At 35.4% G+C, this 27752-nt stretch overlaps 1 protein-coding gene across 1 annotated transcript; it reads right to left on the reverse strand.

Moving 5' to 3' along the window:
- Positions 1-2411: 2411 nt before the first annotated feature.
- ITM2B (integral membrane protein 2B) lies at positions 2412-27685 on the reverse strand. Its single transcript, XM_016165201.2, has 6 exons — positions 27385-27685; positions 7804-7932; positions 6296-6502; positions 4844-4954; positions 4227-4377; positions 2412-3127 (listed from the first exon to the last, which is right to left on the reverse strand). Exons 1-6 carry the CDS (start codon positions 27499-27501, stop codon positions 3042-3044), a joined length of 801 nt encoding a protein of 266 aa, XP_016020687.1. The 5' UTR covers positions 27502-27685; the 3' UTR covers positions 2412-3041.
- Positions 27686-27752: the final 67 nt, after the last annotated feature.

Below are 27752 nucleotides of genomic sequence, written 5' to 3' on the forward strand. Positions count from 1 at the left end.
TTCTTAGGCGCAGCACATGAGTTCAAGGGGTATACCCCAGAATTTCAATTGGAGTTCAAAAATTACTGGGAGACATGTGACTGACAAAGCTTGGGGGAGAAGGCCACTTCTATGTGATTGACTGCAAATAAGAGACATTGTCTTAATAGTGATGAAACGAAGTATAACTGTGGGTACCAAATTAGACCAATCTGGTCAAATCAATGAGTATAAATGTTTTGAACAAGTGTCAAGTGTTTTATAAGATGATTATACAAAAATCTTTAAAAATGCTAATGAGCTATTATTTTGTAGGAAAAGTATAAGCATTTTCAATTTAAGCAGTCAGTTTAATTACTGGCATCAATAAATTTAAAGCCTAATAAATAATTCAACGACGCTTGAGAAATATGTTCATGCTGGCCAAGTAGTTAGAAAAATGACCCAAATGGCTGGCATACAGATAACTGTATGAGCACATCCTAAATCTACACAGGCAAGTAGGTAGTTGGATTAGGAGAATAAAATTCCAGCTGAAGGTGTCAAAGAGCAGACTGAAAAACTTGTTTCGTGATTTAAGGACTCCAGAAGAATATCTGTGGATCCTAACAAGGGTTTCAACAACAACAAAACAAACACCAGTATTTAGAGAGAGACAAAAGGCAGAAAAAGATTGAAAGACAAAACTGTTAATAGAATAAGGCAACAAATAGAAAACAGTAGTGAATATTTGGACATGAATCCAACTATATAATCGCTTCGAAAGTCAATGGTGTAAATGCAACAATTGAAAGACAGATTGTCAGAATGACTTAAGAAACACAACCCAATTAACATGTCTATAAGAAACCCACTTGAAATATAAACATACATAGAAAAAAAAAAAGTACCCAAAAAACCAAAAAACCAAAAAACAACAAAAAAACAAAACAGTGAGCTGTTTGTAGGGAATAGACTTTTTTTTCCTTGTCCTTTTATGTATTTTCCAAATCTACCATGAGCATGTTGCTACTGGAGTAAGTAACACAATTTATTAAACACACGTATTCAAAATTTTATGATTATTTTGGGGGCGATGAACTTATCTCTATTTTCTAGTTATTTTTTCATTCATTCATTAGTAATGTCCTACCACTGGCCAGGAGTTGTTTGGCTGAGGACTGGCCAACGGAAATGGAGAGAAGTGTTGTACACCTGTTAGCCTGGCCATAAACCCTCTGTAGGATTCACCATTCTAGCTCATCTCCTTCCATGTCAAGTTTGGAGATTCAAAGCTGGCACTGTCACACAACGGAGAAGTCTGGATCCCTGGGAGCATGGAGCCTGCCATACTGGAACATGATGAAAGCAGACAAAAAACTCCTACTGTCTGCAGCCATTGAGATGTTGTGATTGTTACAGCAGTTCATCTAACTAATACAGCATTACTATTATCCCTGGAAAACAAAAAACTAAAATGCTCCTTCCGAAATACAAACCTTTAATAGTGGCCCATGATCCATTGAAAGAATCCTCAACATGGCATGCAAGGTCCTCCATGACTTGGTTCTGTGCACTTCACACTCAAAAAATCTCACTCCCCAAACTCCTGGACCCGTTCTTCTGTTACAGTATTGAGCAAAACTGCATTGTGATTAGTTGGCTAATTTGTCAGCTTCTCTCACTGGACTGTGAGTCTCCACTGAGGCAGCAATTGTCTTTCCTAACAGATATATCTGCAATGCTTGATATTTCATGTGCTGGGCATATAAGGGATGCTCAGTAAGTATTTGCTGAATGAATGAATGTGCTCCTGTATGTGCATAGCCCCCTAAAAAACCATGAAATTTAGAGCCTGGAAGGCAGGAAAAAGCAATTTTATCAGAACAAAGAGCCAGGAATCAAATAACATCCTTTTGGACTAGACCAAACCCTTTATAAGTCTGTGAAGCTTTAAAAATTCTGAGTTCCTAAATTCAGAATTGATTTTTTTTGGTCTTGGAAATTTGTACCAAAATTATTCTTAGGTAGTTAAAATGGTGGTGGAGTCTGAATTATTTCATATAGGAGGCAACCTTAGAAATATAAGAATCACCATCATAACTCAATATATTCCATTTGTGAGGAGACGGTCTCAGAAAAGCACTATATTTTCTGCTACTTAGAAACTTCAGGTTTAATAATAGCTCTGTCATTAAAACAAAAGCATTATTTTAAAATATACTGAAACACCATCTTTCAAGGCTGAGTCTTAGATGTTACTTTAATAGTATCTATGAAGAATATAGTTTTTTAAAAAGCTTATTTAAAAAAGAAAATCTATGCTTTTACCCACTACATATAGTGGAATGGATTTTAAAAATAGTTTCTTCCTTTACATGGATTATATCTTAAGATATGAAGAACCCAATTACACTTTGGTTTTATCAGATGGGAAAAACAACACACAGGCCTTTAGTCAAACAACTTTGTGATATTTATATTCCATTGCACAGATATGGGTTATACAAATTAGTAACATGAGTTATTTCTTAAATTCCAAACATTTTCTAAAATAGTATTACAGCAGATGCCTAGGATATTAAAATACCAAGGTGGAAACCATACTCTAAATAGTTAAAAATGATACTGAAAATACTGCACATTTTAATTAGAGGAAAATTAAAATGTGTGCTCAAATGCTCTAAATAACTAAGTAGCAGGGCAACTAACAACTACAAATAAGTCACTGTGGTCCATTTTTATGTATGCATATATATATATGATTATTCTTTAGATAACCATTCCTCTTGGAAATGCACAATTAAAATATAAAAATCTCTACATCTAACATCTATGGTGAAGTGTACTATTATCTGTGACTTTATACAACTACTAATTCAAAGATAAAAGACACCACACTTGGAAAGAAGAAAAGATTTTTAAAAGGAAATGGTTTTAATTGAATTAATGAGATGAAAAGATAGTGAAGCCCTGTTTGCTACTTACATGAAAGAAGATTTTTAAAAATAATCACTGCACAAAATATAAAGGGTGAGATTATGCTGTGATAGTAAATTTTTTCCCATGTTTTCCTTGACTGTTCAAGAACAAATTAAAGTTTCCACGGCAAATTTGTTTTCAAAATGCCGAATTGTAACACAATTGCTGACTTCACGTTTCTGAATACCTGTTTGGGAAGAAAAAGTTTTTAAGTTTTTGGTTCTTTAGCAATAAATATTCACATTACTCCTCAGTTATTATTTAGAAATATGGAAATGTTTTACTCTATATTCCATGAACTTCTATAGTTTGATTTTTTTAACATTGGAGAAAATAATTTTCCTCTCCTTTCCAAACTAGGTATCTTAATGGATCTTAGTGATGATAACGTACAGACCTAGGACCTTAAAAACATTAGGTATATTCTGTATCTTCAGTGTGGTGATTTTTTGACACTCAGAGCTACATGCTAAAATGAGTGAATTTCATTTATATGTAAGTCTGACTTTTAAATAAATTATGAACCATTACAACAGTTTAAAAATGTAAGAAATCAAGCAGAGGGTTTCCGGTGACTCATCAGCCCAGAGAGAGAGAACAGTATTATTAAAAGTGCTAACCAAAGCCAGGAAAGCACTTTTACTGGGTTCCGTAATTCCAAAGAAATCACACCACAGTGTATTTGAAGGGCACTTCTTATTTTCCTACAGCTCTGTCACATGTACTTTCATTTTATTTTTGTAATGATCTTGAAAGGAAACAGGGAGATACTGTCATCCCTACTTTTCAGGTGAGAAAAAAAAAGGTTAAGTGATTTGGCAAAGCTATACTGGTTGTGTAGATGCTCTTAATTCCTCAGCCCAATTCTTTTGTAATTAACCTGACTATGCTTATCTTCAGTGTGATCCAAAAGGCAAACAATCTGCTTAGAATCCAGATCCTTGAGCATACACCTGGAGAGCTTCTCTAGAGATCCTCTGCATAAGAACTCCTGCAAATGGCTGTACCAAAGTGAGAGGGTAGAAAGGTGCACTGGGTGACTGCATGGAAAGTAAGCTAAACAGCATCCCAAGGCAATGACATTTCACGCTCACCTAGTCTCTCTAACTGAAGGAGTAGATTTAGAATTCAGATGATTCTCCAGACATCTAGAAATATTATATAGTGACACAACATAGTTTTATTTTCTCACTCATGACAACGACTAGCCTTTATCTAAATCTAGTTTAACAAAATAAAGTGAAACATCAAACTTTTCTCCTGCACCTTAATGTTAAAAGTATTACCTTTGATGGTTTCTCTGCGTTGAAGCTTGTAAGTTTCCTTGTCATGGCACAGTCGATAAATAAAGAAACCCAGGTGATCAATGTTTTCAATGCGATCAGTGATAACCATGTGTTCATGAATCAGATATGACTGAGGCAAATAGGTTCCAGCCTATATTTGGAAAAGAATATTACATGAATATCTCAAAACATACATTGAACAGACAAAGAAAAGAGACAAAATTCTTAAGAGATTATAGCTGGAACAGAGGTTGGCAAACTACGGCTCACTATCTGCTTTTATAAACAAAGTTTTACTGGATAACAGTCATGCCCATTTGTTTACATATTGTCTGTGGTATCAGAATTGAGTAGTTGTAACATATATCTTATTTCTTGAAAGCCTACTACTTATTCTCTGACCCTTTATGAAAACAAATATAATTTTTAAAATTATATTTTAATTTCAAAATTAGAAGGGAAAAATAAACAAAGAAAAAACCAAACCCACAAGTCTTAGTTCCTTCTTTGTAAAATTCTTAGCTGTATTTTCAGTAAAATGGGCTCTTACAAGGCTAGTTTCTCAACAGGAAATTCCAACCCGCATCATTAATAAAAAATATTTGAAAATTGTATACCTTTATGTTAATAAGTAACTCCAGTAGGTTTCTGGGTGGCATAACAATGGAAGTATTCAGAGGAATCACATAGCACTTATCCAGGTTAAGATCTAAATAGGCTGTGAGTTTCTAGGAAGAAAAAGATATATTTTTGTTAAATTAAAATTTATAACATAGGCAACAAATGGATTTTTAAGAATAATTTGTATCATTTAAATAATGTGTAAGTCATCTGCATTTCAACAAATTAAGAATTTGGTGGGATAGTAATGGAAGTAATAAGGGGAAAAGAAAAATTATTGCTACCGAGAAGTAAAATTCTTATCAGGGGTCTGTTTCTATAATAACTGATAATGAGTAGTAGTAGTAGTAGTAGTAGTAGTAGTTAATACCATCCCTAGAGAATTAAAATAACAGTCAATTAAATGATTGTCTGTTTTTGTAGTTTAGATGAGAAACCTTGATTGAGTAAGACTATTCATAAAATGGTTTTGAGGAGTGAACTGAATTAACCATGTAAACAGTTCGATTTTAAGAACTCAGTGTTGCTATTAGATATTTACTATTTGCTTTAAATAAGGTTTATTACCTTGAAGTAATTTTTCAAATTGGCTTATAAACATCAGCTGTATTTATCAGGCAAGAAATTTACAAAGCCGAATTCAATGATATCTTTGAATGTTCAAAATAGCAAACTTATATACAGATGTAAAATCTACAGTAATATGGGAACTTCTGAATCTGAATCTTAGTTTAAAAAAACAAAACATTCTTGAGACAAAAATTATTGGGGGAACTTAAATATCAACTAAACATTAAATAATACTATATTATCACATTAATTTTCTTAGATGTGATAATGATGTGGTTATGCTAAAGTCTTCATTCTTAAAAGAAAACAGTTTAAGTATCTAGGGGTCAAGTGTTAAATGTGAGAAAAAGAGATAAAGAAAATATGGTAAAATTTTGGAAATTGCGGTATTCAATGTATTTTCACTTCAACTTTTCTGCATTACATAACAATTTTCAATAGCTGTGGGAAATGTAGAATGAGAACTTAAAAACAGACAAACAAACTGATGCAGAACTAAAATTACTAATTTCTGAAAATGCTATATACATCGCAATGGGAACACAAATCACTTCTAATCTAAAAAATGGGGTCACAGAAGAAATAGTAGCAATTTGCCAGCAAAAGAGGAACAGTCATAAAGTGGGCTTAAAGATAGACAAAGGTTACAAAGGGAGAAGGCCAGCTCCACGGAGGACCTGCTTCAGACAAAGGGCCTATCAAATGTCAACAGTTTATCTTGTAGGACAGAAGAAACCAAAGTCCAGTTTTTTAAAGTAAAAAGTAAACTAAGTAAATAAACTCGAAGTAGAATAAATATTCAAGTACTGAAATTAAAACTACAGAAAGCATAAATTAAAGAACTGGCACTCTTTCTAAGTTCGGGATGCCTGGCCCACCTCGTTGAAGTCATGAACAATGTTGGCAGGGTCACTATCTGCAAACTCTGGGACAGGCACACTGATGAATTCGACTTCATCCTCCTCAAAGATCTTAATATTTTCCTCAATTGTCTGGTAGCGAGCAGCTGGGGCATCTGCAGAAGGCTCGTTTAAGATGACATCATCTTTGATGTACTTTATTCCACAGTAGTACACGTCATCTGGCTATAGAGAGTTAAACACTATTTCAGCAATTCAGTGGGAGATAAATGCAAGCATTACTTAAGCTGCCATCTCTATTTAAATAGCATTTTGCTTGCAAACTTTTACTTTTAAATGACAAGTCAGACAGTTTAATTACGGAGTTAACATATTCTTTAAGATCAGGTTCTGAAGTATTATAAAAAAACAGCTTCAGAAGAAAAGCAGCTGATTTCCTCTACTTTTTGTGGTTCACAAATATAGAATATAAAAGCAATTATACATCTGGTGACAAGTAAATCTGAAGAAACACACAGGCCTACTTCTACCTGTAGGCACTATTTTTATAAATGAATATATTCAGAAATTAATGTTTTTTTCTGAAAGAACACTTTTTAAAACTTTTGATATGATTCACTGAGTCAATGATTTTTCTCTTGTTAGTCAAGAGGGATTTTTATGAAATTTCCACAGGTACACAGTTCTGATTTTTCCTTAAAACATATCACAATTAAGTAAAAAATAATACAGCGAATCATTATAAGAATTTTTTTTAAAGTATATATACTATATATACATATAAATAAAAGACTAGGAGTATATAACAAAATGTTAAGACAACAAATATTATCTCTGGACAGTGAAACTGCAAGTGATTTTCCCTTTATCGAATATAACGTAAAAAAACTGTATTAAACAAAGACAAGTAGTATTTCAGCAATGTCTATTAACATGCTATCATCTTAAAAAATATAGAAAATAAGCATGAAATGTATATACCCTATGGCAGAATATTTTCAAAATAAATTCTGGCAGAATTTATTATTTCAATAAAATCTATTTGGCAACACTTTCTCTAAATTTTAAAATACTACAAAACATTTGAGATGGTCATAAAAGCTCATTTCCCAAGATTCTTTAAAAAAAAAATAAACAAACATACTGAATTACTACCCAGAAAATACATTACAAAAGAGGAGATAATTACAAAAGGGAGAAAAATTCCTGTCTTAACCCACTAGGATTATTATTAAATACTTTAAGTTATGAACAACTTCCATCTTAAGTGATTTCAACATTACTGCTGAAGTCACACAAATCTTAAGAGAAACTAATCACTGAGAAAGAGGCAGAGAGAAGTAGTGCCAGTATACCCCTCTGTCTAAAAGGCTCGGCAAATTTAGGTTCAGGAGACTTTTAAACACAGCTTTAAAATAGAACTAGCACTAAGACCACAGACAAAAGTGCAAGCTTAGAGTAAATTAGGACCAATTTTTCTAATACACGTGAAGGAAAGGCAAAAAGGTCCTTAGCATTTAACTTACTTGAAGTGCAAAATATTTGTACAGGTATGCTCCTCCGAGAATGACACCTGCAAGCATAAATGCTAGTCCAAAGCACATGCACCAACACCAGGCTCTTCTTTGGCCAACTGGTACCACTTCATCTGGGTCCTAAAATATGAAACAGACTGATGGTCAATATCACATCTCCAGTCAGAATCACAGAAAGGTCGGGATTGAAAGAGATCTTAAGGATTATCATTTTATAAGCAAAGCTATAAAGACCAAAGGAGTTAGGTCTCTAATCAAAATCAAACCGGGAATGATTCAAGTAGTGGTTCCTAGACTAATCATAATGTTTCCTGAGCTAGAATATCAGTTCCTTGGGTGAATCCTGCCTTCTTCTAACTCTCAACAGCCCACCTGCTATCTCTATCTCTAGAGCAATTACATACTCCATAATGACTATTTTCTGTGCCCAACATTTGGTGATTAAAATATCTTCTAACATTTACAACTTTGTCATGCAATATTATGATATTGAGCTTTGGATGTTACAACTTCAGGGTATATTAGATTATTTATAAAATTATGTGTTAGCTTGATACAGTAGTTAATATTTCACACCATGTATAAAGCCATTCCCAAAAATATACAAGAAAAAGTAACAGGAAAATAAGAAAAGACAGAACAAATAATATGAAACGAATTATTTAAACAATTCAAATCTCAAAAAGTAGGACAAACTTAACCAGAAATAATAATCCTAAAATAGAACCCTAAAGAATTCTAGTTTCACAAAGTTCTTTGTTTTTAACATAGAAGCAACAGAAAAAGTCTGGGAAATCTAGGAAAGTTTCAGAAAGAAAAACTCATTTTTAAAGAAACATACAACTAGTATATAATATTTAGAATTTTGATTTTGATCCACTCAAGAAAATAATTTAACATTAGAACATCATCTTGGGGTCACAATCCTTAGCTACTCCCTTTGTCATCTTCGGTTCCTCTATTCTGGCACTTTGGAATTATAGCTAATTTCTTATTTGTACCCAGGCTCATGTGCAAAGAGCTGACAAACAAAGAAGATTACTGCTGGTATTATACAACTAGTGGCTCGAGAAATAGTACAGAAAGCAAAAGAAAATCTCCAATTGACTTGAAACCATCATTATAAAAAAAAGTTCTAGTTTGTAGTATGCACATACAGTCTCTTAAGAATGATTCTATCCTTTACTTGGAAGACTCAATACAGTACAGATTAAGAGAGAAAGCAGACTTGACATAGGCCTTCACAAATAAATAGAATATAAAAAGTTAGGAAGAAGAGTCGCATGAACAATGCTGGATATGGCTGAAGGAAGAATTCAGTTAAGAATGAAAGCTAAAGTAATGTTTTCAATTCTAAAATGAGGAATTTTAACTTGATACTACTGGGGAAAAGCCAAATCCCCCACATCCTTGCCAATGAAGAACAATTTAAGGCTAGATAGTGTGTACCTAGGTACGTGGAGGTTTTAAACATAAAATTTTACAATGTGGAACAAAGGCCTTTGAATGTAAGGATTGGATCAAAACACTGGGAGCGTGTTATACTTAGCTATAGTAGGTACTTGTCAATATACTGTACATATACTTAAGACAATGAGTGCACTGCAAGGAAAGTAATATGTAATGAGAATAATTTATTAAGCCACATAAAGATAACCCATCTGTGAACAGAAAGTTACAAGAATTCTATGGAGTCATAAAGTAATGTGAAAATTGAATGATAAAGAATAATGTTTTGATTAACCCTTTGTCGATAATAAATATGTAGGGAAATTAATAGTTTCTAGCATAATTAATTTTAGGGTGGAGGCAGGGTGGGGGATGAAAATGACAGATGGAAATAGTCTTTGGTATCAGCTGTTGAGAGAGTCAAATGTGCATGTAAGACTCACTCTGTTGGCAGGCTCTCTTTTCTAGCAGCATACAAGTGAATAGCAGGGCAGACACTTGTAAAAGAACATGCAGCCCTGTCAAATTGATGACAAGTTTCCAGGGCTTTTGGTATATCATTTTTAACTAAGCGACAATACTTTCAAGAATGTCAGCTATGTTCTAGGCATTACGTATATAGCCTGTCAAGAAAGAGCTCATTCAAATCATCCTGGAAGATATACAAAGTGAACATAAATACGATGTAGGCTTCTACAGGAGAATGTAGAGAGCACAGAAGGAATGATATTGTTTGGGAAAGATCTCCTAAGGAGAAAATACTGGAATGCAATGTAGAAGGACAAACACTCATTACCCACGCAGAAGACTGAGGTAAAGTGCATTATATGTAGGGCAAAGAATGAATAAAATCATGAAGCCTGAACATAGGACATCTCCAAGGGCTTCATGTGGTGTGGCCGTGGTGAGGTCGGAGTGCTCAACATGCTGGGAAGGGGTACAAGAGATGAGAATGGAGGGGTGACGGGCACATCAAAAAGCGACTTTGTATACCATGCTACAGAATTTGAATTCTCATGTTCATTTAAAAATTACGTTTAAGAACAATGGCAATAAAACAAAAAAACAATTTCTCAAAGAATTTAATTTATAAAATATTTATCCACAGGTCATTTATTCCGCACCTCAACAATGTGAACCACGGCTTAAGAATCAGAGAATGTCTTTGAATCGCCAAATTATAGAATCAAAGTCCATGCACCAGTCATATGCTTCATAAAAGAGCTATCGAATATTCAAAGTTCACCTAATCTCTTTTCGTCTCTAAATTTCTAGTGATCACTTTCTACCTTGCATTAGAATAACTCACATATAGATCTTATCTCTCTGCACTAGGCTATAAGGTTCTTCTAAGTATTGATTCATATTTACTTTGTATTACACAGGCACGTGCCACATGACATTTCCATCAAGGATGTACTGCAAATACAAAGGTGGTCCCATAATATTCCAATGGAGCTGAAAAACTGCTACCACCTAGTGATGTCATAGCTGTCATAAGAGGGGATTACCCTGTGTTTGTGGTGATGCTGGTGTAAACAAACTTATCGTGCTGCCAGCTATACAAACATATGGCACATACTATTATGTACAGTACATAATGCTTGGTAACGATAATGACAATAGTACTGGTTCATGTATTTATCATACTATACTTCTTATTTTTAAGTGTACTTTTTACTTATTAAAAAAGTTTGCTATAAAACACTGTGCCATATTACATGGGTAGCAGCCTCATCCATCTCCTGTCCACTGAACCTCTTGACTGCATCATTTTCTCTTGCACTTGGTTTAATCTTATTATTTTGTACAGGTTTGTAGTCTCGGAGCAATAGGCTAAACCATACAGCCTAGGTGTATAGTAGGCTATATATACCATCCAGGTTTGTGTGAGTGCACTCTATGATGTTTACACAATGACAACATCGCTTTGACATTTCTCAGAATGATGTATCCTTGTTGTTAAGTGGTGCATGACTGTCCTAGTAGCTCTCTGCCAAGCTTGGCACTTAGTTGATAAGTGAATAAAATTTAGATCTTTTTTAAAGCGTTAGGTTATGTTTTTTCATGACCAATAAAAGTTACATCAGCAGCCTTGCATGATAATGAGATGGGTGGGGACAACATAAGAATTCATGATGTACAATAGACTGGCTATTTAGCAAAGAACAGGAGCCCATTTCAACATTTATGACCTGTTATGTGCAATGTACTGTGCTAGATCCTATGGGAATGCAAATGTGATTAAGACATGGCTCATGTCTTAAGCAATTTAAACCAAAATTAACATTATGCATGACAAATAAATGACATGCCATATTACAATCTGAGTCATGGAGAAAGGATTAAAGTGTACTCAAGACAGAGCTTTTTAATGTTAGTGATTAAAATAAAAATATATTTTAAATGATTAAATTTTAATACTTGAAAGGGTAAGATTAAAGAAAAAAGCCACATATACAAAAATTTAAGAAAAACTCAATGGTTATTTCAAAATATGTAGAAAATGCATCTGACAAACTCCAACTCCTATTCATAATAAAATCTCTGCAAATTATGAAAGGTGAAATTCCTTAACATGAATAAAATTAATGATCAAAAACCTATAGCAAACCTCATACTTAATGGTGAACCTTCAGACTTATACCATACCCTTTTCAAGTCAGGAATACAAGGGATGTCCATAAAACTGATTCTTTGTTTCCACTCAACGTCTGTAGGAGAGATCCTAGCCAGTATACAAATGACAAGTGCAAGAACAGATATAAATATTAGAAAAAAGAATGCAAAACTGTCATTATGTTTAAGTGATATAACTGTCTATGTAGAAAATCCCAGAAAATCAAATTGTTCAAACTAATTAGAGTGCAGCAAGATTGTCGAAGATCAGTAATTAAAAATCAACTGAGTCAAAGATTATACATGAAGTCATAGTATCATTATTCATAACTGCCTCAAACTAGAAACACAAAAATCCACTGATAAGTGGGTAAATTGTGGTATATTCATAATGAATCAAAAACATCCAAGTAAAAGTCATCCCATACCAATGACTACTCACCGAATGATTCTTTTTATGAAATTCCAGAAAAGGCAAAACTATAGCAACAAAAAACAGCTTAGCGGCTGCCATGACCAAGGGCTGGTGAAAGGAAGATCAATGAGGCATGAGGAAAACGTTTTAAGAGTGGAAATGCCTCATATCACGATTGTGGATGAAAGTCTAACAACACGAAGTGCTGAGGAAAGTGTGGGACAATGAGAACTGGGACCTTTCTGACAGTTGACAGGAGTTGGTAAAATTGCTTTGGAGAACAATTTGGCAGTATCTGATAAAAGACATACATCTTATAACCCAGCAACTCCAATCCTGGAACTATTAGCCTAGATAGACTTTCATACGTGTACATTTAAAAAAAAAAAAAAAAGGCCCAATAATGATTACTGCGGAACTGTCAATAAGAAAAAAACTGGACCATGTGCATGTGGCTTGCCACATCTACAAGCATGGGGTTGCAATACTTTCTTTTTCCTAAATAAATCCTTTCTGGTGACAAAACACATAGTCCATATTACTTTTCAGTTGACATTTTGGGAACTTGTCCAGAATTCTGGCAAACCACCCTGACAGCTTCAGAGCAGGTGAGCCACCAGGTGCTGGCGCCCCATGTAGAGTCCGTTTGGCTCACAGCTTGCTCCCTGATTCGAAAGTTTAGGGTAAATCTTCTGGAATTGAGTTTCAGCTTTTTTGCATTTTGAAGCTCTCTGGGCTTTATTCAGGAATTGTTTAGAGCTTAGAGTTTTTAGTTGTTAAAAAAGGCCTCGCTTGTTTGTTGTCTGTGGTTACTTGATTTGGCATGTCAGCCTACTTTTTTTGGAAATAGGTTCTTTTGAGACAAAACAGCTTTCATCAAACGATCCCTTTGGGGACAGAGGTTATTTATACTGAAATTGGACAGTTTGGCCCAGTATTATACTGTGACAACTCACTGAGAGGAGTGTCACTCAGCACTCAGCTCACCCTAAACAGTACTCTCCAAGGGTTGGTTATTTTCCTAGAGCTGGTTTTTTAGCCTCTGGTGTGGTCCTCTGTGATCCGACTGATCTAGAGTGAGGCTGGCTGGTGTCTGACCTGCATGTTGCTTTGAGCTGTTGTAAATTGTCTTGGGCCTTTTAGCTCTAGGAAAAAAGTATGAAAAATGGGATCTCAGCTATCTAAATATCTTAAGCCCATCCCTCCTCCAGCAGGGACCTCGGCCTGGTTAAAAACTATGGGCAATTTTCACATGCATATTTAACCAAATGGACAGATCTAACTAAAAGTAATTCAGAAAATCAGTGGCCACTCTGAGGAACTTTCAAGACTCCCAACCTTCCTTTTCTTAAAACTAAATTGGACAATAATAACACTAAAATTGGTTTTTAAAAAAATTGAATGGAGTGCCTATTTTGAATAGCATTTTGAGGCTTCCAAACAAGACCAAGAATATGAAGTAGACTTTTTTGTAAAATTGTCTTAAAATTAAAAGGCTACTGAAAATTTACAGAGAGAAAATGGCATCCAAAGCCACGTGTTCTTTCTCTGCAGAGGTATCCTGCTGGTCCCCCCGTACTCTCTTGTCTTAGGATCCATCTGCAAGTCTACTCTATTCTCCCATGGAGACTTTGCCTTAGGCTTCTTCTCAGGGTCACACAAGCACGTCTTCTCCAACTCCTTTGCCTCAAGCTCGACATCTGAAGCCATCTTGCCTTCACTACTGCCTTCCTTGCCTTCAGTTCTGACTATGGTGCCATTTCCCCTTGAATTCTCTTCTTTCTCTGAACTTAGTGTTTTCACATTTAAAATTAAACCCTCTAGGGGTCCTAACAGACCCCAAAGTTTCACATGTCCCCTGTACTAAAGCTGAGTTACGAGCCATTCTAAAGGAATTCCCTGAGGTAACTGAGGATCCTCACAAGTTTGTTAAGGAATTTGATATTATTCAGGACCATCGGCTCAAGTTTTCTGATTTATATGTTAATTCATGTGTTGGTTGGTGAAGGCCAGGCTTGACATTGGATGAGAACTGCCAAATGAGAGCATCCCCAAAGGGACCTAGAAAAGCAAACCTCCAATTTTTGAGACAATAACTTATTTGAAAACTCCTCCAATTTTCTGCCATTTCTGCAAAGAGCCAGGACACTGAAAAAGACACTGCTCTAAGTTTGAGCACTCCAGATGCTATCAGCCTTCTAACCGAACTTCTAATCAGCCTTTTCAATGTCCTCCTTAATGAAGGGGCTCCAAGGCTTTTTTCCTATCCTTTCTCTCAGTCAGCTTGGAGAAACCTCTCTTCAAATTGGTAAGGAAACTATTTCTATTTTTATTGACGCTGGTGCTCCACACCTGATGTCATAAAACAGCTTCTGCCTTGGAATAATAGAACAGTTCAAACCATTGGAATTTCAAACAAACCTCACTGGGTTAATGTCTCTGAACCTATTCGCATTTGCTTAGACCCCTTAAGAGATACACACTGTTCTTAGTTCTCCTTCTCCCGCCCATTTATTACGCAGAGACTCCCTAGAGAAATATCATGCCAGAATATCCTATTCTCTAAGTGAGGAAAAATTTTTAGAATTTGACAGTTACTGTCAGAATGGCCAATCAGGTGAATTAAATGGCTTTCAACATCTTTTGTTTCGTTTTTGATGGTACTTACTGAATCTGAGAGCATAAGTCAATTCTGTCATCTTCTTTACTGGCAAAATCTTCAACTGATATTGGCACAATCCACAGTGTACCTATAAAGATTTTAACTGATCTTTCAGAACCTCTTCCCAGAATATCCCGTAAGTAAAGAGGTCCTGCAAGGTGTAAAGTCCATAGTAGGGGATTACATAAGTCAGGGCTCTATTGTTCCTTCCAATAGTCCCTATAACACTTTTGTACCTGTGAGAAAACCAAAGGGACAAAGGTGGACAAAACATTGTTATCCTGACACCCTGTTCCTAATCCTCATAAACTGCTAGCATCCATCCCAACTGAAGTAAATTCTTTACTGTAATTGACTTATGTAGTGCATTCTTTAGTATCCCAGTTGATGAAACCAATACCTTTTTGTCTTCACTTGAGAAGGAAAACAATTTACCTGGACAGTAATGCCTCATAGTTTTACTGAAAGCCCTTCTTATTTCTCACAAATTCTGAAGACTGATTTGGATGATATAACTTCCAAAGGTTCCACCTTGTTGCAATATGTGGATGATTTTACTTCTTTGCTCTTCTCATGTCTCCTCACAGGCAGTATCTGTTAGGACTTTTGACCTTAAAGGGAGATAAGGTCTCTAAAGAAAAATTAAGAGTTTATCCAAACTCAGGTTTGATATTTGGAATACCTACTATCAAACAAGGACTACAGCCGGAACCAGGTAGGCTTCCTGGTATCCTGAGTTTCCCAAGGCCTAAAACTAAGCACTAATTGTGACGTGTTCTTGGGCTAGTAGGCTATGCCAAAATTGAATCCTGAATCTCTCTTTTATGGCAAAACTTCTACATGTCTTACCAAAGAATGACAGTCCTGAGCCAATTTTATGAGAACAACAGGACAGGGCCTTTAAAGCCTTGAGAAAGAGTTTAATAAATCTACCTGCTCTTGGGCATCCTGTCAGATCCCTTTTTTTTTTTCCTTTTGTGCATGAAAAGGAAGGGAATGCCCTTGAGGTACTCACTCAAAAATATTGTAATCACCAGACCCCTAGGATACTATAGTCAGCAACTGGACCTTGTGGCTTGGGACACCTTCTAGCCTTAGAGCCATTGCTGCTACTGTCCTCTTTGTTAAGGCCACAGAGGTCGTTGTTATGAGGTCCTCTCTAATCATCGCCGTACCTCATACAGCTCTCCTAAATTCTCATCACCGCCAGCACCTTACATTTCAGTTGGTCGCCTTACTTCCTAAGAAACCCTTCTGTTAACTGTTTATGACATAACTCTTTCATACTGTAATAATCTTAATTAATCCAGCTACTCGTCTCCCTTTGAGACTGATGGATCACCTCCCAACTCCTCATGATGATTTGCAGAAGACGCCTCTGGTTAAAGCTGATTTCTCACGGCTTACACATGGTTTGTACTTAATAATGAAAGCGTTCTACACCTGTTGCTTGTTAACCCTGAACACGAGCTGTCCCTGACACATGCACTTTCCCTATGATGTGAGAGATGATACCCAGAAGATATCCTTCCAAACATCAAGGGACATCAGGAAGACTGCTGATAGCAATGGTTTCAGAGAAATACCTGTCAATCAGGGGAATGATAAAGATTAATTGGAATCAAACAGAATCAGTTGGAAGGGTCTATGGGAGGTGCTAGGGATAGTGGAAGTTCTCACTCTAGTAACCGTGAGAATCCTATAGAAAGAACTCTGTAATGAACCTCTAGGGTTCTAACTTCCCATTCCCTTCTATAAATACTTCTCCATCTTGGCATGCAGGCTAGAGTGTTCATGGCTTGCCATGTCTGTATGCACTGGGTTGCAACCCTTTCTTTTCCCCAAATAAATCCTTTCTGATGACAAAAAGAAAGAAAGAAAGAAAGACAGACAGACAGACAGACAGACAGACAGAAAGAAAGAGGAACAAAAATACTGGCAATAACCTAAATGTCCATGTCCATCAAATGGAGAACAAAGTACTATAAGTTCATATAATACTTAAAATGAAATCAACTAGCACTGTTGCTTTTGCGATAAATCTCAGAAACATAAGGCTGAACTAAAATTTTAAAAAAAGGCAAGTTGGATAATATCAAACGGTACATAATACATAAGGCTAAAAAATATATAAAATAGTATTACTGATTTTCTGGGGTTTTTTTTCTGCATGGAGTAATTCTTAATTAAAGAACAATAACAAAAATCAACAAGAATAAGGAAAACCATCCATGAACAAGAGCTTCTTCACTGTAGTATATGACTTTACCTGGCCTATTTTAAAGCAAGGCACAGAGACATTTCCTCCCACTGTACTACAATAAAACTGGTGCATCTTAAATACTGCTGATGAGGTAAAAGATCTCCCACAGGTGTTGTACAATTATGACCTCATTAATCTCCTAAAACCTAAGTTTTTATCCCAGTTAATAAATGAATCACATGCTGGCCTATAATTACCCCTCAACGGCAAGTATAGAAAGACACAGATTTCAAAAGCATCCTTACTCTCACACTGTATTAATTTCTGATTCAAATAAATCTCATCATACAATAAAGTAAAAATTACTTAATTATATCTTAAGCAAAATGAATACTAACTTCCATTCTGGTACTTCAATTAGTTAAGAATTAGGTCACTTTAATCAGTTCCCTATGAAGTTTCAGTAAATGTGCTTCAATGATAAACTTAACTCAGACAAAAATGCAAGGGTTTTCACATAATTTTTATTCTGTTCCCTTACTAACAAACCATTTCACATCTTCGGGCACTTTTATTTGAGCCTTCTTCATAGCATGAATGAAGAGATTTTTTTTTTCCAAAGCATTCAAATATGTTATTTTGCATTATTATAGCAAATGCAACAATACTTTAGGAACCGGAATACTAAAGAGGAAAATATCTGGTAGGGTTAAAAATTATTTTACCAAAAAAAAAAAAAAAGGAAAAAGGGATTTCATGAAAACATCTGAAGTATAAAAATGAGACAGAAATATAAAAAAGAACCAATACAATTTATTCAATCCAGAGCAGCATATGCTACTAAAGCTTCAGAAGTAGATTTAGTTATTTAGAAACATACATTTTAAAACACGTTTGATAATATAGATAAATAGAGATGCACAGGCCTGTGCCCATGGATCTGTTGTTTGGCCTGTATTGTTTTCCAAAATATAGAATTAGCTGTCAACATTGAAAAAATCTATGATTAAAATTTTTAAAAATAGATTTCTGATTAATAGTCTAGTTTTCTCAACTCCTTTGTCATCATTTTTCTCCCCAGTTGAAGATCAAATATACAAGTTCTTTGCTATAATGTCACATGGTTTTGGACCTTGATTTTCATTTTCAGCAATGACTAGATATGCTCACTTTTGACAACCTAATTTTATGAAACAACCCATCTAAACAACTTCCCCATATAAAGGATTTTGAGTTCTGAGTTTTAGAGACTACATTAATATGGTGTGTAAAGCACCCAACCTTTTAAATGACAGAACAAGCATTCTTTAACAAATAACAAATCGAAACATAGCTGGCATCAGCAAACCAAAAATGGTGGCAGAAAAGAGCAGGGACTGGACAAGTCCAGAGAAAATCCTGGTCCAAGGGCTACAGGAATCAAAGAGCTGTTTCAGACAAACCTCAGTTCCCAGAACTGATAACAACGATGTGAATGACAGATGACTACTTATATTATAACACCATGTATATGACATTCTGGAAAAGGCAAACTATAGGAACAAAAAACAGGGACGGGGTGAGAGGCAACAATGACAAGGCGGTATGAAAATATTCTTTATTTTGACTGCGGTGATTACATGACTGTACACGTGTCAAAATGACCAGGACTGTATACTTAGAAAGGCCAAAATTTTCACTATTTAATACTCCCGTAAACTCAAATTCCTCCCCTTTCCCAATTTATAAGCAAGAACAGGGTTTGTTTTTTCCTGAGACCACAATTAAATGATATTAAAGAATCTGAAAAAGATAAAAACTATAAGAGAAAGAGAAAAAGATAGCAGACATGAAATGTCAAAATTTTGGGAGGATGGGAAACAGTTGGACAAGTAGTATTTTAACTTTTTTGCCTCAATTACCTCACCATAAAGGTAGATTATCTCATAGGGTTGTTGTAGAGATTAAATGAGAAAATATATGTGAAGCATTTAAATCATTCTTGGTATATCGTAAATAGGAAGTGCTCAATAAATGATAGTTATTATTATTCCTGTCACCAGCTGACTTAACTGGGAAAGGTAAAATGAAATAAGTATCTGCCAGAGTTGAAGCCAATAAAAAGCAATCTATAGCAGAATACTGAGAAGGCCAACTGGAAAGACTTTCATTACTGAAGAGGAAAATTAAATAAATCACTGGCTACTCCAATACAAATTTTAAACAAACAAAACCTGTGATTATCATTTAAAATCTACTTTAAAAATATACAAAATGTTTTGCTAACAATATTCTTAAAACCACAAAAGTTATGTCAGAGATTGCTCCAACTGATTATTATTATCTATTTATTAATCATTGGTACATGTTCTTTCTATTCATCTGACTTCTACATTAGCTTCCCTTCCCAGTATAGGAGCATCAAAAAAGATATGATCTAATGATCTATGTTTATTATTAATAGCATTGATTACCAAATATATTCTGCTATATGTAAAACACAAAATACATGGCTGAGAATACAAAAGCTATAAAGACAAACATTTATTTGCATTTTATTTAAATCAGTATCTGAATTTTGCTTTTTCATTTGACTTTTCCAGTAAGATTGCTACTATCTTAACTATAGTGACAAAGTCCACATGAGAAACGGTGTGTCTGACACACCAAAAGGAAGCAGTTTGCCAAGTGATTTGCATTATATGAATAATAAAGTTGTTGTATTATTCTGTACTTGGAATAGGGGGAGATTTTAAAATGAGAAGTTAATCTAAAATTACAATGTTTACAAAACAAATTTCTCACTAACATCCTTTACTGTTTTAACAACACCTCAATATACAAGCAGCAATACAGGAACAGAAATTAAATTTTAAGGCCATTGCATAATAATCTATTTTGAGACATCTATGAAATCTGAACCAAATTGTGGGCATTATATAAAATGAGCACAGGCCTAGGTTAAAAATTAGGTCAGAACCCAAAAAAAAAAAAAAAAAATCAGGCTGTACATGCTTTTAGTGCTAGATCATAACTTAATCACTTTTATATCATTAGGGACAAGCACAGTATCTGGTGCAAAGCAGAAAATTAACATAAATATGTACCTTAAAAATCTTCTATTCTTTTTCCTACATATTTTTAAAATTCATATTGTTGAGATTTAAAAGCAACGGGTAGTTGTCTAGACTGGCAGGTTTATAAACAACGGCATCATAAACAAATGTTAGTTATTTTTAACGATAGCCTTTACTAGGAATAGATAAATTGGTCAAGATAGATTTCTTCTGCCACTAGCTGAATCATGAGTTCATACTGTTCCTAACAATATCAACTGTCTTCCCCTAAATTTTAAGTATGATAGGAATGCTCTAATCACTCTAATTCATTATAAAATTAAGTATCTTGACATTTATAATAATAAAGCCATGAAGCAAAATCACAAAGTCGATAGTGAGTTGTCTTTAAAATTACTCATGAAAGAGACAGGTTTGGAACTTTAAAGGAGACCAGAAGATGCCTTACATATCTTTCCAGGCCATCCTGTCTGACCTTAAATTAGTGCTAATAATAATGTAGTTTCCACTATTATCTATTATCATTTTTAATGTTAAAGGAAGTATTCTAATAAATCTTTAAAAAGCTATCAAGATAGCTGAGTTGAAAGTCTTATGACTGATTTCTAAAAGTTTTATCTTTACTTCCTCCTGAAAAAGGATAAACAGGTAAATAAAACTTATGCCAGAGAATAAAAATGACAGTAAAAATTCTGAAATCTAGAAGCATAAATTTAAAAAATCTCAAGGGTCTAGAGGAAAACAAAACAAAACAAAAAAATTGGTCATGTACAAAGAACCAGGAATCAGAATAATATCAGACCAGAAGATAATGAATGGAGCACTGCCATCAAAATGCTAGGGGAAAAAATTGCTGTTAACTTAGAATTTTATACCTGGATAAATTATCAATTCAATGTGAGGATAGAATAAAGATTCTCAGATATGCAAAGTTAAAAAAAAAATTTATCTTAAACACTTTTTCTTGGATTCATTGAACAGCAGATCTAGGACAGGATGGAGGCAAAAATAATTCAATTCCAGGACAGTGATTACTTTCAAGATATCTGCATAGCAACATGACTAGAGTGCAACTAGTCTAGATGGTAAGACTGAAGAATGCCAAGTGGAACATAACCAAGAAAATATGAAACGTGATAAGCTATCTCACAAGTTTGCACATACAGAAAGATAATTATACTGCTGTTTGAGAATAAATTAGCAATAAATGCATGGAAAAGTAAACAACTCTCTCTCAGACCAAGAAAACAATTATTAAATAATAAAAGGATTTTGTATGAGAAAGGAAGTAGAATAAAGTTATACTACACTACCCAGATGTAAATAATGTTATGTTAATTATAAAAGCACAGAATATCAATTTAATCACAAATTACTATATCAGAATAGATTATATATGTAAAAACATATCGAAAAAGCTAAATATTCACTTTTCATATTAGGAAGCCAGTAGGTAATATGTAAAATTGCAAAAAGTGAAAAATAGGAACAAACACAAACCATGAAACAGCACTTATATGCAAGTATTTAGAGTAGTATTCCACATGTGGTCCAGGATCACTCTATTTAAACAAGTGACATCTGTAAAGCTGAATCAAAGCAAAAGGGCCTGGGAATTTTTTTCCTAACATTAAAATGAAAGCAAAAAAAAAAAAAAAAAATTAAAAGAAAAAGCTACAGAAGGGAAGATAAGACCAGATGTAGTTCATACAGCAGAACAGAAATACTAGAGAGGCTGGCTAACATAATAAATTTTAAGAAATGCAGATCCAGATCAATTAGCTCTTAAAATCATTTTTCCTAACATAAAGATGGGTCTTCTTTTGGATGTTGCAGTGATCTAAGTGATTTACTTAACAATGCAACTTACCTTCCTGGCTCTTATAGTAAATAATTATAATCATATTTAAAAAGCAAAGACAGTAATTCAAGATTTAAGCTCTATTTTTAACTAATTCTATGAAACAGATTTAAAATGTTTAAAAATAACTTTGGCATTAAAAGTTAAACATTCAAATATACAGAAATCCAACAAAAAATATGCCGAAAAAAGGGTTATGTGACTATCCAAAAATCTCAAAGTACTTAAATATGTAACACCGTACTTAGTGTCAATTTCCCAAATAAGTTAAAGATATTTAACCTGAAAATGTTAGCATTTATAAATTGTGCAAATTTTATTTCAACATTAAATTTTCTTCTGAAATATTTATATTTTTGCTGGAAAATTATCAAGATTAAAAGATAAAACATTAAATGAAAAATCAGAATGTCCCTCTATCATAAAAACAAGAGTGAACTTCTCATTTCTATAATTCAGGATTGGAATTCTGCTGCTTAAGAATATTCTTGATTTCCCTGCAAATGGTAGAATTATAGAAATACTTCATAAAAATTTTTACCTCTAACCAATTAGAGAACTTAAAAATTTTCAATTGTTTAGAATTTTATTGATTTAATTGTTGGTAACACTTAAAAAGTAGAATTATATTGTAGATTTCCTTAAAGCTATTAAGAATATGTATCACAAATACTAATTAAAGGGGATAATCACAATTAAATGAATTTTTTAAATGTTCATAGGGTCATACCTATGATTTCCAATTTTCAATTTTCAGACATCTACCCTGTAAAAAACTCTCATTCTCATTATTGCTTAGTGTAAAGAACATGAGTCAAGAAATGTTTTTAAACATAATATAAGCTTTTTGAAAACCAAGTTCCAGTTACTGTTTCCTACATCACATAGACAAAAACAACTTCATTCAAAATTCGGAATTGTCAAATCCTTTATTTAACAGGTGGCCTGAAGAAGTTCTTTAGTGGCAAAGTCCTTAACTCCTTCAGCCTGAGCGCTCATACAAAAATGCCAAGTTTACCAAAAAGTTCAAGAGAATAAATCCATCGATGTCAGATTTGAGGAGAAACATTTTTTCTAGATCTGCCTCTACTGGTATAATGATAGACAGTCTAAGAAACTTTAGTTATAATGTGAATTCAGAAACAATTTCCTTTTTAAGAAAGAAAATACATTTTGAATAGACATTCTAGAATTTAAGTTACTGTATGAGAGAACTAAGAAATGAAATGTCCCACAATCACTATTTATTACCTTTATCAATGTATATTTAAAGCAAGTCACGCTTTAGCAATGCCTAACAAAATTCTTGTAAGTTAAATTCTAAATCAACTTAAAAAGGCCTGTACCATGTATTCCAAGAGAGATTTCTGGTTAAAAAATACTTCTATTCACTTAAACCTCTCTCATATAGGCGGTTGAATTCCATAATGTCTTACAGGCTTATGACTCTGCCATGGTTAATATACTTTCTTATCTAGTCATGGGAAAACATGTTTAAGACGACACTGGGAATACCCTACGCAGGTAATTTGTCCTCAAACTGTACAATGTGCAACCTTGTCCACTCTCCACAGCAGCAGTAACAACAGCAGCATCGCGTGGGGCATGTGTACACACACAGGAGGTCCTGCCAAGTCACTTGGTATGCATAGGGCAATTAATTTATCTCCCAGCAATAATCTCTCACTTCAGATACCAATACCCTCCTGTAGAACCAATATGTCCTGTAAAGTTTTTACTGGCCATTATTTACACATATTAGATAATGATATGCGCTGTTAAAGAGAACCAAGCTCCCAATCCTTCTCTACAGATCAATACACTTTAGTAAATGTCATCCTATGTTTTATGTTCCTCCTTTCTTCTAACCCCAACGCCCTAAAAACAGGAAAACAATGACCACCACCAAAAAGCTAAATTACCAAACTCTTCAGTCTTGTTAATGCAAACAGGTGAGGCCAGGTAGTGTAAAGAACAAGGGCCCAAATAGCCATTTTGTGATGGGACGCTCAGACCTTATTGGGTTAGCAGTCCTTCACTTTCTCTCATGCTCCCATCTTCTCCACTACACACACTTTACTTTTCTCCTCCTTTCAGTAAAGTCTATAACTACAATATGAGGTAAAGAGGCAACACTATTTATCAGCAAAATGCCCTGCAGAAATACTTGCATGAAGCAAACTAGCTTTTTCAGGTTGGATATTGGGAAAGATGTTTCTTAATTAGGCATTACAGCAATATGAGTTGTTGACAACTACTGTTCTATAGTGAGATAACCTAAAATGAGCATTTTGACTTATTACATAATACATCTATCCATCTCCTTTCTCTTTAACCCATTGCTAATTAATATGAGGAAGGAGCTTAACGCTAGACATGGGGAGGAAGAAAGGGAACAGTCCAGTTAGGGTGAGGAGGTAGTTGTTATTTTTTACAATGAAAACAATTTAATTCCTGCCAAATATAGCATCTTTGTAGACTTTTAAAACTGGAAGTTTTTACAGACCATTTGGTCCTACCCTCTCATCTTACAGATAAGGAAAACCAAAAACTTAAGCCCAAGATCAAACAGTTAAGTAATGACAAAACTGAAGCTTCTGACACAGTACATTAAGCACATCCTTTGATATTTGTACATATATAACAATTTTGCAAAGTTCAAAGTTACAGACATAAATTTCTACATAGAACATAAAACGTGCATATAATTTCTGATTCACTTCTGTTACACAAAACACAGGTTGTACTCTTTGCTGTTTCTATACCCCTAAGAGCTTTGTGCCAACTGGGACGGGCAGAGGAAGGTGAAAAGAGATAAGGAGAAAATGTAGGAAAAGAATAAAAAATTACAAGCTGGTTGAGGTAATATAATCAAAAGGCATGACTGTTTGGATTAATAGTTACCGAAAAGATAAAAGACTGAAAAATGGGGCAACAGAATGGCTTCCAGGGTCTCACCTTGACGTGAGAAGAGCTCAAAAAACAGCAAAGACAAGAGCAGTGTAAAATGCTAGCACTCCTGTTACATAAGCCAGCTGACTGGAGTCATAGAATTCTTGAAGCCTAAGGTAGTAGAAGCTGCATTTTAAAACCAGAAACCCAGTGATACCAGAGCATTTTGAGAAACATTGATCTTTATGATAACAGTGAGCTTACGAGAATTAAAAGTATTAAAAATACCTCCTCAGGAGTTCTGGTCCATAACTAGCTTTACTTGGTTCTCTCAACCACGCAAGGCCCCAGAAAGCTGATTCTGTGCAGAATCCAGGCAAATTCCACAGTTACTGTGTACTCACCCGAAGGAGCCAGAGAGCATTATGTAATCACTGCCTAAGCTCCAAAATGAAGAAATCAGAAGTTCTTTCACAAATGACTGTTATGAACGAAGGTTTTCATTTACCATTAACTGATTCTACCTTTAATGTAGAGCAATTATTTTGTTACTCACTGAAGAGGTTTTTGAGCTTATTGCTAGAAAAAAAATTTGTCATTTTGTATCTGCCCATACATCCATCCATGACTACTGTGTGGTCACAAAGGAAGACTCTGGCCCTCACAGCTTAGTTCCAGTATTTTTCTTTGGATATGGGGATCTGAGGATACAGAAATGGAAAACAAAGCATGGAGCTATAAATGGTTATGTTTTTACAGCTCCTATGACCACAAAATTCAAATTGAGAAAGTTTGAGGATCTGAAAATAGGGTCACCATTTCAGAAACGACAGAAAATGTCAAAAGTTGGATTTAAAGCTGCCCAGCAAATTAATTCTGATTTTTGTGCAGCGTTTCAAATCATCACTACAGCAGAACAGAGAAAAGCTGTTTCAAGTGACATCATCCAATGCTTTCTCCCTCTCTATTTTTTTAATGGGAGGAGTCATTTGTTTATACTTTTTAAAAAAGATATAGCAGAATTTAAATCTATCTATATATGTATTTGAGACTGTCGTGACTGGACACCTGACTATCAACCTATTTCAGGTACAATGAATGTTAGATAAACACAAAGCTAAGATAATAATTTGCTACTAGAATTATGGTTCTGTGCATTCCAAACATTTTCTTGTAACCAACTCTGTTTGCAATGGATTCAGGAAAACAATATCAAGACCTAAACTCTGAATCCTTTTAGGGAATCAGTTCACTGTTCATATTTCAAGGAGAGGCAGTCATTTAAAAATCAACCCGACATTTGTTTTTAACTATAACACTTCCAAATACAAGTACAGGCTAACATTTTTATATCCAGATTAACATTATCTTCTCAAACATTTTTATAGTACATTAGTGGCCATTTGTCGGTATTAATTGTCCTTAGACCATATAAAAAATAACGCTTATTATTCATATCTCCATACATTTTTTTAAAAAGTTAACACTAAGTTTACCTTACTAATAATAAGTCTTGAAAAATGCTAATGAAAGTTAGCACAATTATGGATCCACTCAGTTTTACTTAGGGCTAAAAGAGGAGGATTCTGTAAAACAAAGTAATTGTTTAAGGGAGTAGGACAAGTTTCTTACGTTCAGTTTCACTTAGCCTAAGGGGTCCTATAAAGATGCTGATATAATTTAAAAGCCAATCGTCGGTTTTATACTAATATCCACATAGTAATTTACCGGCGATATTTGTTTTAATTATAAAATCGACAGCCAGAACCTATTCTGAGGAGACCGTCGTCACCTTGCTTTCTCCCCTCGCTCCTTTCCCTCTCCAGACGCCACCATAAAGTTCGCCTGCCAATACCTTAGGGCCGTGGAAAAAGTAAAGAAGAAAATGCTTTTAAACTCATGAGGCTTACAGTAGTTGGACTTAGTCCAAGTGCTGTCCAACCTAGAAAGGAAAAGTAGGAAGCAACAGCGGTTTAGGCTTCTAATGATGTCAGCCATTTTAGGCACATTATTTATACTGGGAGGAAGTGCCAAACTCTGTTGTTGTTTTTGTTGTTTTGCATGTCGCCGCTGGTCCCCAGGTCGAACGAAGCTAGTTCTGGCTCCACGAACAAGCCCCTGACGGCACCAACAACCATGAACCTGGCACCATTCTTTAATCCTTCTCTCTCCAGGCCTCCCAAGCCCCCAAACCCGAGTTAAGCAGCGCTTTCTGCACACGCACTTTCTTACAAAGAAGCTGCGGCGGGACAAGAAGGGGCAGCAGCCCGAGAAAAAGGGAGGGCTCGGCTCTCTCGCGGCCCCGAGCCCCGCGCCGGGGGGCCGCGCCACCTCGGCGCGCAGAGCCGCCCCGGCCCCGCGCAGCGCTCCCCGCCGGGCCAAGCGCCCAGTCCCCGACCGCCCCGGCCCTCGGACCTTGCAGTCCACCGCGACGGCGTCCGGGGGGATGATGAGCGCCTCCTCGCTGCTCTTGGGTTCGTCCTTTTTGGCCTCCTTCTGGGCCAGAGCCGAGTTGAACGTCACCTTCACCATGGCGCGGCCTGGGGTGCCCTCGGAGGGCGGCGGCGGGCTGCAGGGGCGGACTGCGGGATCCTGGCTGCGGCTGCAGCCTCCTCGGCCGGGCTCCGGGCGCGGCTCAGCGGCGTCCAAGGAAGACGCGGCGGATGCGAGGCTGCTGAGGCGGCTACTACGGCCCCGCTCCCGCAGACTCCCAGCTCCCAGGCGAGGGCGGAGACAGCGCGCCCTCCCCGGGGTAGGGGCCGGAGCCGAGCGGGCGGGAGGGG

Source organism: Rousettus aegyptiacus, unplaced genomic scaffold (assembly GCF_014176215.1).
Source record: "Rousettus aegyptiacus isolate mRouAeg1 unplaced genomic scaffold, mRouAeg1.p scaffold_m13_p_11, whole genome shotgun sequence".
Taxonomy (NCBI): Eukaryota; Metazoa; Chordata; class Mammalia; order Chiroptera; family Pteropodidae; genus Rousettus; species Rousettus aegyptiacus.